The 15,079-nt window shown below is 48.5% G+C and overlaps 1 protein-coding gene across 1 annotated transcript in view; it reads left to right on the top strand.

Moving 5' to 3' along the window:
- Positions 1-14,729, top strand: part of NRG2 (neuregulin 2) — a gene marked incomplete at both ends in the record, with an annotated part of 162,384 nt that extends 147,655 nt beyond the window's left edge. The window contains 6 exons of the mRNA XM_082063610.1: positions 2,316-2,339; positions 6,590-6,692; positions 7,634-7,757; positions 9,825-9,952; positions 12,573-12,797; positions 14,072-14,729. Coding sequence (XP_081919736.1) covers positions 2,316-2,339; positions 6,590-6,692; positions 7,634-7,757; positions 9,825-9,952; positions 12,573-12,797; positions 14,072-14,729 — 1,262 coding nt within the window. The remainder of the gene's footprint in view (positions 1-2,315; positions 2,340-6,589; positions 6,693-7,633; positions 7,758-9,824; positions 9,953-12,572; positions 12,798-14,071) is intronic.
- Between the last annotated feature and the right edge of the window lie 350 nt (positions 14,730-15,079).

The raw sequence follows: 15,079 nt of genomic DNA on the forward strand, positions 1-15,079 counted from the left end.
TTGAAGTGTCTCCTCTCCCACTGTCCCAGCTCAGAGGGCAATACCTGCCAGGCTGGGAGGATCTCCTGAGCAGGGGAAGGGGAGAATGGCTCCATATTCGATGTATTTGGTTATGGGAGGCAGCAATGCCTGTAGCTACAACTGGCTGACACTTCTCGCCTTGCTTTCAATGGCTTGGTGTGCTAGGAGTGCTTCTCTGCATACCATCAAACAGCTGGTTTGCTATTATCATCAGTGGAGATAACAGAGAAGCAAAAAATGGCATGATGGAAATTTCAGTAGCTCCCAGTATGGGTCCAATAATTCCTTTGCTTTTTCAAGGAAGTTGACGTGTCATCTGGGGGAGTTTTCCACTGGAAATCTTAGAGAACAGCCTTGCAAATCCCACTAAGTGCCTCAAACGTGGTTTCTCTCCTGCTCATAGAACTTGTAGCTCAGATTCAGTGAGCCAGCATGGGATGGGGCACAAAAGAAACAGCAGTTCTGATGTGAAGGGGACAGGGGGAAGGCTGAAGCTCCTCAGGTCTTGCCCACCATGTCCGTTTGCACAGGCATTTCTGAATTTACAGAAACACGTTCTAAATTGCATCCATTTGCAGCTGTAGGTGTTACAGCAAACCCTAGAAACGGGAGGAAATGTGGCAGTACAGACAGCATGCAGCTGTCAGATGGATCAATAGCATAGACACGGGTGAAATTTAATGTATCTCTGCAGACATTTGTCACAGTGTCAGGTGAAGCAGCCTGTGTAATGAGAGCATGCGTTAGGAAAAGGTCAAGTTTAGGATGAATGTATTCTGTCCAGTTCTCTGCTGCCCACCACATTGTGTCCCTGTCACTGTAACTTGTACAAAATGACTGTGAAATGCATGGTAGAGTTTGCCATTCCTTTCGCACAAATGTGAGATGTGAAGCAGAGAGCAGCCAGTTTTCCTTGCCTTTAAGTTATACAAAATTAACAAAAAAATCCACCCCAACACAACTATTCCCACTCCCCCAAACAAAATAAACCACAAAAAAAAACCCCAAAACCCAAACATCAACATTGTTTTGAAGAGAAGAACCTGCTTTAGTTGAAACGTGTTTACGTGTTCCATAATGATTAGTGCTAATTTCCCTCTGCCCAAATTTTTAGCAGTGTTGCAATATTTCTGTACAGCAAGATGCAATTCCTGTTGAAAACAGAGCAAATAGATCTCTAAGCTGCAAATGAACTTGTGTGTATGGTGACTGGGAACAGTAGAGCTCAATTTGTGTACAGTGATAAGTTTGGAGAACTTTAATGTTTATGCAAGAAAAATTGTCTCTAAGTGAGGACTGTGCCAGGAAAATTACTAAAATTAATGATGCCTGTTTTGGATAACTGTGTTACTGATTCATTAGGTAAACTCTACTTTACTTAGCGCTATCTCTGCAAGATGAACTGCAGTCCAGCTTGGTAATGAATACGAATCTGAAAGCAGATGCTCCAGTTCAGCATGCTTGCTGTTTTTAAAAGCAATGCAGAACCACAGCAGAAGTGAAATCTGGAAGATTAGAAACTTGAGGGAAACTTTCGGTGCGATTTGCGCATTTAGCTCTGTGAAGGCTTCATTGCCTTGCCCAGGCAAGTAATCCCTGGAGCATCGCCGGCTCAGCCGCAGATCCGCACCACGAGGGCAGCGCTCGCACGGCTGACGCCCGTCGGGTGGCTTACGGGCGATGCTGCTGCAGGACGTTTTGCATCCGGGACCAGACGTGAGGTTGCGGGCAGCAGAATCGTGCTGGCGGCCCCAGGGCCCGCGCGCGTGTCCGCACGTCTGTCCGCACGTCTGTCCGCCCAGCGCTCGGCCCCAGGCAGAGGTGCGTGCGAACCAGGCAGGGCACATTTTGCCTGTAGAAAGTGATTGAAGGGCTTTACCCAGTTCACATAGTCACTATGTGTTTTGACCTGCCAGGAGTTGTTTCAGAACAGTACCTTTTTATTTTTATTTTTTATTTTCTTTCTTTTTTTTTTTTTTAATTTTAACTGCCTAAACTGTGAATTCCATATCAGGTACTAACAAACATGGCTCATCTCAAAAGAATTCATAATTAACTAAAAGAATTCATAATTAACTCCCACTGCAATTTGTTTGGGTCTTTCTTTACGTAAGGTAAAGCCTCTGTTGGGAATTTGAATGCTCTGGAGCATACACTGTGTTCTGTGTAACTGCTGCTGAGCCTACAGAAAAGCTGACCTGCTGTAATGCACAGTGTGTGTGTTTGTGTATTAGAGATCTCTGACAGACCTGTTTTTCTTTTTCTCTTTCTCTTCCTTCTTTCTGCATTGGCAGAGCATCTTGGATTTGAATTAAAGGGTATGGAACAACCATTCATTTATTAATCAGAAGCCATTAAGAGCTGCCCACATTATATTTATGGCTTTAATGGGATGATTAAAAAATCAGCTGTTCTGTTCTCTTCGCTGGCACCAAGATAGATGTTTGGATTAAAAACAAAACCAAAACAAAACAACCAAACAAAAACCCTAAAAAAAAACCAAACCAACCAACAAAAAATGCTGAATCTAAATGTAAACCTATAATGTGTATTTTTAGCAGCACTTTTTTCTTTGTTCCAAGCAGCAGCCTGGTGTGTGTGGCGTGACTGGGACGTTACAATTGCCGTGTCTCCTCATTCAACATGCTTTTGTGTATTTAACTGAAAAGCTGGAGTTTGTGTCCATCCAAAAGGCTGGGAATGGGCAGGCATTCCAGGAGCGGGAAGGCAAGTTTCAGGAAGATTGGGCCATCATAGACCACTTAATAGACCCACTAACCGCACCGGATCCTATGAAGGGTCAGGACGAGCTTTGCCATCCTCCCAAAGGTTAACTGCCTATTTCTGTTCTTGACTGGGAGGAAATTGTTCTAGAGTTAGTCTAGAAAGAAGTGAGCCCAGGGAAGTCAGTTGTCTCCCGTGAGAGTGGAGGGGGCAAAGCTGAGCATCACAGTGGCAAGTTGGAGTTTGGAAAAACACTGCAGAGTCTTAAATGCTCTAAAAACAGCCACTTTGGGCAATTTTCTGTTCTGGCCCTATTGCTCATAGTCATATTATTTTTCTTCTCAGTCTGTTTTTAGAAATATATCAAATATCTCTTGAGGAAGCACCTGGGAAAAGAAACCCTTGATGCTAGGTTTCCCTTGAGTGTCCAGGCCAAGCACAGGGAGGACTTGGCCAGATGAGAGCAGAGAAATTTATCTTTAACACTAAAAAAATTGACCCGGCAATATGAGCCAGAGCAGCTCTTCACATGAAGATATTTCAGTTCCATTTGTTAGAGATATGGGGACACCAGACTTTCACTTCTGGATCCCACATTGTCTTCTCGGCTGCCTGTGGTGGAGGGACATGCACTAGATGAAGCTGGAGAAACGTGTCTCCTCCAGTTTTTGCGTGCTGACCCACCGGGATTGGTGTGCAACCCCCAGAGATTCTTCCCTGCTGCAGAAAACGTGTGAGTTTTGTGGTCAGGTGTTCCAGAGAAAGTGGTGCTGCTAATACTAATACACTTAAATAAACCTGAAAATTGAGGATTTTTGACATCCCTTTTTTGTTGACCTTTTGTCGTTTTCCTCGTCCATTGTCAACGTCATCACAGAACCGCACACATCCCATTCCCGGTCTGCAGTCGTCTCTTCTCTGTCATTTCACGCGTTGCTGTGACACCCATGGCTGGACTGTGATTCTGTTGGCATTATGTGGCACCGCACGGTTTGTTCGTAGTGTTTGCTGCTGTAGCGTGACAGTGCTGCTGATGAAGACGTGGTGTTTGTAGGGCACACAGGCACAGATGGACAAGTCTTGCTCCAGGATCTTACCTTCTCACATCCAGAATTATAGTGTGCATTCTCCTATTTTCCTTCTCTCACTGTTGAGGTGGTTTTGTGCAACATGAAGACACTGTGTTATTGGGCATCAACTTTAATGAGATGTTAGGAGCCAGGCTACATGACTGTCAGCAGGTCATTTAATGTTTAGTTTCGCAGCGGTGACGCACAGACTCACACTTCACGCAGCGGAGCTGTCAGCTCAGGGCAGCGAGGACACATCTGCATTCCTCATGAACTCAAACATTCCCCATGCAATTCGGGTGAAAGTTCAGGAGTCAGATGTGCCAGAGTTGGGGTCCCACACTGACACAATCACCAGAACAGAGGCTGTGGTGCGAGCCTTGGCTGAAAAATTTCACCATGTAGGTGACAGGAAAAAAAAAGCCATAGTTTGCTATTTCTCCTCCTCCATGATTCAAAGGGAATGATTTATGCTTGCAAAAAAAGAGTCTTTGCAGCAAAAAACATAGTTGGTGAAGAATCTTGGAAAAAATTGGCTTGATGGAGGATGGGTCCATGGTGAAAACTGACTTCATACCCAGCTTTTTAAAATTTTTTTGTAATATAAAAGTAGTTTTTGCTGGGTAGTAGCAAAATTCTCACCTGGTGCCATCTGTAACCAGGACATGATCCTAGCTGGGTTTCCTGGTTCTGATAAAATCTCTGAAAGTCCTGTCTGAAAGTAAGACCTGTACAGCTGGAATCCAGGTCCCAAAGGTGTGCAAAAGCACAAAAAGCAAGAAAGCTTGTCTGCCATGGTTGCTGATGCCTGGAATAGGGCATCTGTGCAAGGGAAACGCATTGTTGAAGGAGGTATTTCACCCCAGAGTTGAGTTCTTTCCCCATACCAGCTCCACATGGTTCCTCATAGTAAAGCACAAGGAGTATGAGGTCAGCCAGCGCCCAAACCCCACTCTGTGAGTAGGTCCCAGGACATTATGGCTCTGAGCAGGTGCTGCAGTAACTTTCAGCCCCAGGAGCCCCATGACGTGCATCTCCTGGCCCACAGCACTGTGGAGCTGGAGTCTGGGGGAGCCGGAGCTGCCGCCTCTCTGGGGAGCGGTGGGACGTTGCACCCCGAGTGCCTTGTCCAGCCAAAGGCCAGTGCACAAACAAAACAGATGGAAATTTATTTCTTTAAAGAGCACCTTTGCAGCATGGGCGTGAAGCAAGCCCTGCAGATCAGCTTTTGCATCTTCATGTCTGGGCTGTCATTCTCAGCCCCCGCTTTAGTAAATCTTTCTTTGTTCCCATTTTAAGAGTTAGCAAGAGATAAACATTTTTCCTAGCACTTTTTTTCCTTCCTAAACTGGCAAGCTGGAATCAGTCTAAATATTGAATGTTTAAATGCTTCCACCTTGGGTTTTGTTGGGTTTTTTTTGCTAAATTTTCTGGGACCAGAGGTTTTTGGGACCAGACCTGTTTCCTTTCTGGTTTTGTATTTCACTTTTTTGGTAGCACGTGGAGTATCATATAGCCAGTCCAAGGTATTTAGTGTGGCATGGTGGTCCATGCTGAGCACAGCAACCATGGCATGAGTTTTATTGGCTAATATGTATGAAAAAAATAAGTCAATGAATATTAAAGGTGGCACAAACCCCAGTGACTTTAACATTAACACATAGTATGGGGGCACAAGGACATCATTCATAGATGCCGAACTAAAACGCTCATGGCAGCTGCGCACTGAATCCTCCTCTCAGTCATTCAGCTGGAGAAGCAAATCGTCTCTGCTGCTCTGAGATTGCTGGATATCACCAAGAAGAGCATCTGCTCTGGTGTAGCCACAGAGGAAGAGGTGTCCTTGCAGTGCGGTTGCTGCCTACACGTAGTTCAGTTACACTGCAGGTGGCATCCTAGCGTTTCCTTGGAGCTTTGATTCATTTGGATGAATTACCTCATTGCCAGCATGGTCTGGGTTTTGATGCAAGTGACTGACTTTTCTGGTTTGAAAGGTGGGCCGTGACAAATGGTGACATTTGAGAGAAGCAGCAGCATGCTGCTTGAATTTGGTGTGTACTTCTGAGTTACCCGGTGCAATTGAATTAATTGCTTCCTAGGGCTTCATTAAAAATCCATACCTATAATTGGTTACTGTATTTTAATTACTCTGCTCCCTTCTCTTTGTCTTACACACTATCACTTTTCCATCCTCATTCTGCTTTTCGACTGTTTTAGGATGTCCCTTTCAGCACCTACATGCTTTGGGGCCTGTTGCTCAGTGGTTTCTAGCACTCCGCTGAGCTCCAGGGCATGCAGCCGCTGCAAGGAAAGGCATTCTGAGTCCATCAGAGCAGAGAGCCTGTGATCAGAGCATCACAGGGCGTGCGTGTACGTGGTGAGTGGGGGATGCTTGGGGACTTCTCTGGTAAGCTACTAAGTTACTGAGAAGTGGGGAGAGGAGAGGAGTGGGGATTTTTTTGAGCTTAGTCACCAAGTTCCACTGCAGAGAAAGAGAAAGGAAGAAGCATGTTTGAGTGCGGAAGGGGTGAGCTGCCGAGGGAGAGAGGGTGAAGGTGCAGAGGGACAGAAGGAGTGAAGGTCTCTTGAGTGGTAAGGTTGGCTGGCTGGTCTGAGGTTCGGGGCAGCTAGGAGAGGCGGGCAGTGGGGTGGCAGGAGGTCTGACTGAGCCCTGTTGTCCATCTTACCCTCATGTAGTGCTGGTTCCTCTGCAGCCAGACACAGCCCTGGTGCTGGACCCTGTTTGTAACTGGTTTCTTCCTCTCTATTTGCAGAAGCAGAGGAGCTCTACCAGAAGAGAGTTTTAACCATCACGGGAATCTGCGTTGCCTTGCTTGTGGTGGGCATCGTCTGTGTGGTAGCTTACTGTAAAACCAAGTGAGTATGGGTGGCTAACAGACAATAACTGGCCAGAGGTTACTGAGTGGCAGCATTCATGCTTAACACTTTAATGCGCTTCACCCAAATGCTATTTTAAGGACATGCTGTGATACGATATTCCCAGGAAGGTCTCATGAAGGAGGCCAGTGGAGGCATCTACTAGGCTGTGCCTGAGCAGGATGTTTTCCTGGGGCCGTTTGCTTATCACCCGAACCAGCATCATTTTGCCCAGCCAGGTGTTGCTGTGTGACCAGGAAGAGCTGACCCCCAAGCCAGTAGCTCATCTTCTGGCAGCAGAAGCACACTGGGCTGTTGTGTAGGAGCTGTGGTCTCAGCTGTTTACATTTCAGGGATTTCCAAAGCAATCTTCACGGAACAAGAGGCTTGGGGACCTCTTTTATGACCATCCTTCCCTGCTTGGACAGCACCTTTTTCCCTAGTTAGCCTGCACCTTGCCTAAGGTCAGTCTGCCCTGGGACAAGAGGGGTCTTGTGGAGGAGATGCCCTCCCAGGGGCACAGGTAGGCTTAGCTGCTTTGTGCTCGATGCAGGATAGGTCAAGTGCCTTGCCACCAAAGCCAAGCCAGGACCTGCTTTCCCCTTCTGTTCTCCCTGCTTTTCTCCTCTGCTCCCAGCCCCATGGTGCCCCTTGCTCCACTGCATTGTGCTGGGCCTTGTCTTGCAAAAGGGGACCCTGGACCCAGCTTTCCAAATTTCCCATAATGAGAAATATTCTCCTGTTTTTCAAAAAGCAGCAGAAGGTCACAAATGTAGAATGTCTTGTTTCTTCCTCTTTGCAGCTTTCCACAAACACCATTGAAACACCAAGTGTGTCCAAGACTTGCCTTCTCCTTCATCTGCTTCTCCCAAGTGTCTCTGAGGGCAGAAAACACCATGAGATAAGTCTTCCTAATAATTTTTTTCCTTTCTTTTTTAAAGGAAACAGAGAAAACAAATGCATAATCATCTACGGCAGAACATGTGCCCTGCCCATCAGAACAGGAGCCTTGCGAATGGGCCAAGCCATCCGCGTTTGGATCCTGAGGAAATTCAAATGGCTGATGTAAGAACTTTTGTCTCCATCTCCCTGCACGTTACTGAGTGCCTGTTTTCCGCCAGGGGTTTGACATGGATGCGTGTGCATACATACCTGTGTGCATGTTGAGAGAAGCAAAACACTAACAAACTCGAGTAAAGAGATGAGAGTATGCATAGAAACCTTTCCAAAACAGACATCTGAAGGGAAACGTGATTTTACTTGGAAGCACAGGATGAGATTAGGGCACTTGAGACAGGCTTGTTTTGATGAATCAAGTGTGATCCTGTTTTCCTCTAAGAGAGGTGTTCCCGGTGTTTCCTGTTTATTAATCTCTCCCATCAATCCCCACTTTGCAGCACGACAAATGCGATCAGTGTGGCAGGGGCTAGATCTGCCATGGTGACCATGTCATGCTGAAGCATGTCATGGTGATCTGGTCAGCCCTGGGTTAGCACACATGACTGTACCAAGAGTTGCATCCTGGGCAAGGTGAGATGTCACTGTCACATAGGTGAGAACCATCTAAGAATGTAGGACCAGATCCAGAAGGGTGGATCTGTGACTTCAGTCACATGAGATTCCCATCAAACTCTGTGAACTCGGTAGGACCATCGATGTGCTTAAGTGCCTTGCTGGACTGGGGCATTGAAAGGGATGAGAGGCTTGAGAAGTGGGCCCATGTGAGCCTCATGAAGTTCAACAAGGCCAAGTGCAAGGCCCTGCACATGGGTCAGGGCAATCCCAAGCACATATGCAGGCTGGCGAATAAAGGGATTGAGATCAGTCCTTAGGAGGAGAACTTGGAACTGTTGGTTGATGAGAAGCTCAACATGACCCAGCAATGTGCACTTGCAGCCCAGAAAGCCAACTGTATCCTGAGCTGCGTCAAAAGAAGTGTGACCAGCAGGTTGAGGAAGGGGATTCTCCCCCTCTGCTTTGCTCTCATGAGACCCCACCTGGAGTACTGCATCCAGCTCTGGGGCCTCTAACATAAGAAGGACATGAACCCGTTGGAGTGAGTCACGAGGAAGGCCACGAAAACAGTCAGAGGACTGGAGCACCTCTTCTATGAGGAGAGCCTGAGAGAGTTGCGGTTCAGCCTGGAGAAGGGTCTGGGGATAACTTATTGCAGCTTTCCAGTACCTAAAAGAGGCCTACAAGAAAGCTAGAGAGAGACCTTTTAGCAGTGCCTGTTGTGATAGGACAAGGGTTAATGGCTTTAAACTGAAAGAGGGTAGATTTAGATAAGATATAAAGCAGAAATTCTTCCCGGTGAGGCACTGGAACAGGCTGCCCAGAGAAGCTGTGGATGCCCCATCCCTGGAGGTGTTCAAGGCCAGGCTGGATGGGGCTTTGAGTAGCCTGGTCTAGTGGAAGGTGTCCCTGGCCATGGCACAAGGGCCGGAACTAGATGGTCTTTAGGGTCCCATCCAACCCAAACCATTCTATGATTCTAAGAAGGGTGAGGGGAGACAGACTCAAACAAGAAGTACTGATGGAAGTGAGTACAATGAATCAGTTACAAGCTCTGCTGGGTCACCCTTTGGATGTTAAAATTTAGCTAGGTTGAAACGCAGCCACAAAGGAAGAGGGAAAGTGAATTGTTGAGAATGACAGCCCTCTGGCCCCAAAGTCCTGACTCTCCCAGAGAGTTTAGTGTCCCTGTGAAAAGCAGGGCTTCTCACTAGATGGCATAAATATTTGGATTACATCTGGTGTTTCCATAGGGCCAGTGTCTCTAGCAGATCTCATGCGGTTGTCTTTTTGCTGGCACTCTGTTGGGTGTATAAACCCCTGTGAGTAGAGATGTTTTTCTAGTCAGCAGCTACACATGGTACCACTGTCCTCTGGGGAACCCCTTGGCTCTTCACAACCCTTCTGCAGTCTCCATGCCATAGCCCTTTTCCAATGTTCCAAGTGCAGAGGCTGAGAAGAGCCTCCATCCTCCTTGTCTCCTTCCATGGGCTGTCGAGCTGCCTGGTACACTCAGTCCTTACGTGACTTCACCAGAAGTAATCAAGCCGGCTGAATTTGGCTGCGGCAGTGTTGGCAAGCTGGTGGCTGACCTGTGTGACTCTCTGTGTTTTACAGTATATTTCTAAGAATGTTTCTGCCACTGAACATGTGATCCGAAGGGAAACAGAGACAACCTTTTCGGGAAGTCACTCCTGCTCCCCATCTCATCACTGCTCCACAGCCACTCCAACGTCCAGCCAGAGGTGATGTATCCCGTCTTCCCGAAACTTTCTCCCGCTGTTTGCCTTAGGATGCTGTGAGATTCAAAGCCAGTAAAAGGTTTTCCTTTCACCTCTTTCTGTTTTCACTTGATGTTTGGCACTACACTGGCATACAGGCCATGTGGACACTGCGGGTCACAGCAGGTTAGGGAGAGGTGTGGGAATGTCTTGACTTGCAGTGAGGTGCCAGCAGGAATGTGCAGCACTGACATAGCTGTAAACTCAGATGAAATTAAGTTGTGGTTTCAAGCTTTGCACAGACACGAACAAGAGGATTCGTCTAGGAAAGGTTTTTGCAAGTTGTGTTTGCAAGCACACTGGGCAACTGCAACAATTCATTAAGTGCACATGGGTTATCTGTTTTATGCTTGATATGTTTAGAACGTATTTGCCTTGTGGACGGCACAGTACACAAATTATCACAGATGGCTTTGGCCGGTTTCTCAGAGTCAGGGTCTGACTTGGGAGTCACAGTTTTTCATGAGAAAACAAAACTGCAATTTATCACAGTACAGAAAGTTGCTTTGGAATATCAGCCTCCGAGGCAGTGGCACTGCTTTCACTGGAAGTCTTTCCGAAGCTCTCAGGAAAATTGGCGCTATCCAGAAAGTACCAATAATTCTTGATACCCAGCTTGAGGCATGATTTTTTTTACATTTCAAAATAACCATCGAGGTGGGAAGAGCAGCATGACTCAGAACCTGAAGTTCCCAGTGTTTTTGAGAGCATCTTAATTGCAGATGGAGTTTCCCTATTTTTATGATGGCCAGAGAAGGCCTTCAAATGCTCTAGACAAAGTCCTGTGATGTTTTCAGTCTGGATGTTCAGGTTCTTCCTCTTACATAGCTTTCATGTTTCTTTTGGTAAGTGACCGTGTTTCCCTAGGCAAGCACTTGCCTTTGAAAACTGACTGAGAGGTGTACGGGGGGCTGTATCTACAGCCTGTCAATGATGTATAGATCACGTTGCATGGATGTTATGAAGCGAAAGATGTCCTGGCTTATTTACTTCATTAGCCCAATGTCTGTGTCTCCATTTGTTCAGGAAGCAATGAATCCTTTCAGCTAAAGCTTAAAGGTGGCTCTTTAAGGTTTCTTCAGGGATCAGACATTCATCAGGGATGAGCCTGTACTCTCAGTGTACAATGCATCAGCTCAACTTCACATATTGAATGTAGGTTTTCAAGTGGACTCCTCTGTCTAGACCTTCAACAAGTAGAGAAGGAGCCAAGAATGACTTGCTGGGCTGGAAATGACTGCTTTTGTCCAGGGAAATCCTGCCCCTGGTGAGCTAGACAGTGTGTTCTGCAGGTCTTTTTGAACTTGAGCGCTTGCAGCCCAACCCTGGCTGAATGTGTGCAAGCTTGACCCAGGCACGCAGAGGCTCCTGTGCCTGCAGAGGTGCACCTTGCTGGCCTTCCATGCTCACTTCAAAGTCCTGGGACTCCAGGGCCACCTCTGGGCACCTCCTCAAGTTGCAAAAGTGTGTCTGGAGGGCAGCATTAGCACATGACAGCTGTGGGGAGGAACCTGCCTTGCATAGCCTCTGGTCCTGGCTACCTGCCACCTAATCTTCCCTAGTCAAGTGCAGCAAGCAGGTGTTTCTTGACGTCATGCCAGAGGCAAACTACTGGCATAATCAGGCTCCATTTTACTTGATCGGTGCCTCTAATGAGGACACCGTTTGAAGTTATAAATGAGTGTGGTGGTTGCAGCCGAGCATGTGCCTGGAGCCATCAATAATTAACAAGTTCTTGCGAAGTCTTAATGAGGCCTGCTCTCTTCTGCAAACACCCACCCAAAATCCTCGGCCTGCACAGCCCTGTCTGGTGCAGTTCAGTTTGGGGCTGTTGCTCTAATGTATCACATATTTCTGCTATGGAGAGGGGCCAGCCCAGTGGCCAGGGCACGGGTGGGCCACCAGTGTGTGTCCAGCCCCATGCATCCCCGGACAGTCCTTGCGGGATGTCTTCTTCACACCAGACCCTGGGCAGGAGGAGCTCCAAGTGCTGAGCAAGGTCCAGCTGACATATCATAGCTCCTTGAACACATTTTGCTGCCAAAATATTTTGTAAACCAGTGGAAACTGGACGTCTAGATCTACCTTTGGCATGCTTTTCTCTGTTGATCATGAAGTGATTTTGAGTGGTTTTTTTCCGTCTCCTCTCTGGTAGCATCTCTGAAGGGGCTGTCACTTAGCAATGCAGATGGCTCATTTGAAGATCCTTTGTGGTCTTGTCTTGGCATGGCCAGTGTGTTGCTCCACACCCAAAATGCTTCACAAGAACAAAGTAGAGTTGCCCTGGCCTCCCTCCAGAAGCTGTCCCATCCTATCCCCGGCCATCAGGAGGTGGTGTGTTAAATACCTGGTGTGCACTGGTTTGCTTTTCTTTACCCTCTAATCATACCTCCAAGAAGCAGCAAAGAAAGGCAAATCAAAGGCAAATGGGAAGCTGGACATCCCTGCCCAGATGTGTCCTAGTGAGAGGGAGAAAGGGGACACCAGTGCAAAGCCAAGTGTGAGCTGCGCCTGCATGCGGCTTTTTGGAGAGGACCTTGGTGGGGTTCCTTTGCTCACTGTCCATGTGGGGTTTGGTCCACAGACATGAAAGCCACACCTGGAGCTTGGAGCGGACGGAAAGCCTGACTTCAGATTCCCAGTCTGGGATAATGCTGTCCTCAGTGGGAACCAGTAAATGCAACAGCCCTGCGTGCATGGAGGCACGGGCTCGCCGCGGGGCCGCCTTCTGCATCGAGGACTCGCGGAGGCACATGACGCAGTATCGTGACTCGGTGGATTCTCTGCGGGACTCACCGCATAGCGAGAGGTCAGACCCCACTCCTTGGTGCTTCCCAGGCACAGCAAAGGCAAGCTGTGCCCTCTGTGCTGGAGACAAAAATGTCTGTGTATTCCCGTAGTGAGACTGGAGAAACTTCAGCTCTGGTCCTGCCAGAGGAGGCCACTGCCCCAGGAGGCCACGCTGGTAGGGGTAGCAGCAAGCACTGCACCCTGCTCACCTGCTGGCGATGTGGTTTAGGAGCACAGGGGTGAGAGGAGCAGAAAAATACTTGGCTGCTCTCAATAACTGGTGAAAAAAAAAAAGGCTGAGATAGTGGATGGTGTGTATACCCTGGTGGGGTGGCAACTCAAGCGTCACAATCAGGTGGCGAGAAGCAGCAACTGTCGTCCTCTTCCCGGGTCTGGTTCCTCATGGTGCAGCAGCGTATCTTCACCCTTGCTCCACTCTCTGTGGGTGGCCATGGGCAACCCTAGTTAGCCACTTTGTGGCAGTTACCCTTCAAGGCGTTAGGACTTGTCCCTGGGGCAGAGGAGAAAGGCAGCATCTCCTCTCTCATTCCTGTCCCCACTCTGTTCAGGCAGGCTGACCCTGCTCATACAGGTGTCTCACACTTCATAAGACACATGGGGAAAAAGGCACCCGAGAAGCTAGGGAGCTTGGGCAGCCTGAAATGAGCCGAGATACCAATTGGCACTATCGAGTGGAAATAAAATTTGCTGCTTAGAAAGAGGTGATGCCAAAGGAGGGGCTGTTTGGAAAGGGACTAGACCAGACATGGGTTGCCACACTGATATTGTCGCTAGAGTAGATGGAAGCAGGTAGATGCCTTTCTGAATCGAGGCTTTTGCAGAGTCAGAGGAAGCAATGCCCAGGTTTTCCCTGTCTGTGGCCTGAGCAGGGGAGGGCATTTTGGGCACCTTCCTCAGAGACAAGCCTGGCTGATCCAGAGGGAACAGAAAGCAGCTGACGGGCAGGTGAGAGGCGGGGAAGTCCCGACGCAGCCTGCTGGGAGAAGCTGCAAGGTTTGCAAGGATGCAGGTTGGGAGCTGCACACCAAGTCTCTCAGGAGCGCCAGTCCTGGGGTACATGGTGCCCAGGTGCCCGCTGGAGCCAGCGGCTCATCCTGCCTCAGCAGCGTGGTGCGAGGTCCATCCGCCCGGTTCCCCGGGAGGTGCTGAGCTCCAGGACCAGGCGCACTGGAGGCCTCGTGGGTCCCTGCACCAGGTGTTGGGCGGAACATGGGGGCATCTGGAGGTTTTGGGAGTTGTTCGGTGTCCAAATGGTGGTGTTGCTTCTTTCAGGTACGTGTCAGCCCTGACCACACCAGCACGCCTGTCGCCTGTCGACTTCCACTACTCGATGGCTGCGCAGGTGCCCACCTTCGAGATTACATCCCCCAACTCGGCGCACGCCGTCTCCCTGCCGCCCGCAGCCCCCATCAGCTTCCGCGTGGAGGAGCAGCAGCCGCTCCTGCGGCGGTACCAGCTCCCCTTCCAGGACACGCAGAGGTACGACAGCTACTACCAAAGGAAGACCTACCTAAACGACAGCATGGGGAGCCTGCCCTCCAGCCCCTTCCGCATCACGGAGGATGACGAGTACGAGACGACGCAGGAATACGTCACAGCGCTAGAGCAGCCAAAGAAAACATCCAGCAGCAACAGGCGGTGGAAAAAATCCAAACTGAATGGGCACGTCCCTCACAGAGCCAGAGCCGTCCGGGACTCCTTCTCCTTGAGCAGCGCCTCTTACAGCGAGTCTGACGAGGAGCTGGTGGCTGAGAGCACCCCCTTCCTAAGCACTCAGAACAATGAGGCGGCGCACACAGAGTCGCCCGTGCTGCACCGGCCGGGCGACAGCCGGACTCACCATTCCTGCAGCAGACACAGCGCCCACGGGGAGAGCGGGCGCAGCAGCCTCGCGCACACGACGCCCAAACCGGACCCGGATCCTCTCTAGGTGCCTCCCGGCCTCGCAGACGGAACCCACGTGGAGGCGGCGGAAAAAGGGAGACAAAAAACCCGAAAATAAATATTTTTATTTTATATAAAAGAGGGAAAAAAAATATAACAAATAAAATGGTTTATTTTCATTTTAGCGAAGTTGTCTTATAATAGCTAACGGCAATGACTTTTTTATAGGGAATCTCTATTTATATGTAATGTCTTGATTTACAGCTTCCAAGAAAATAAAAAAGTAAAAAAAAAAAAAAAAAAAAGAAAACAAACAATAAAGTTTAAAAAAAAGTGGGCCAATTTTTGACTACTTAAAAATAGAAAAAAAAACCTATCGTGGTGCCTTTTGCTGTA

Source organism: Streptopelia decaocto (genome assembly GCF_964273445.1).
Source record: "Streptopelia decaocto genome assembly, chromosome: 12".
Lineage (NCBI taxonomy): Eukaryota > Metazoa > Chordata > Aves > Columbiformes > Columbidae > Streptopelia > Streptopelia decaocto.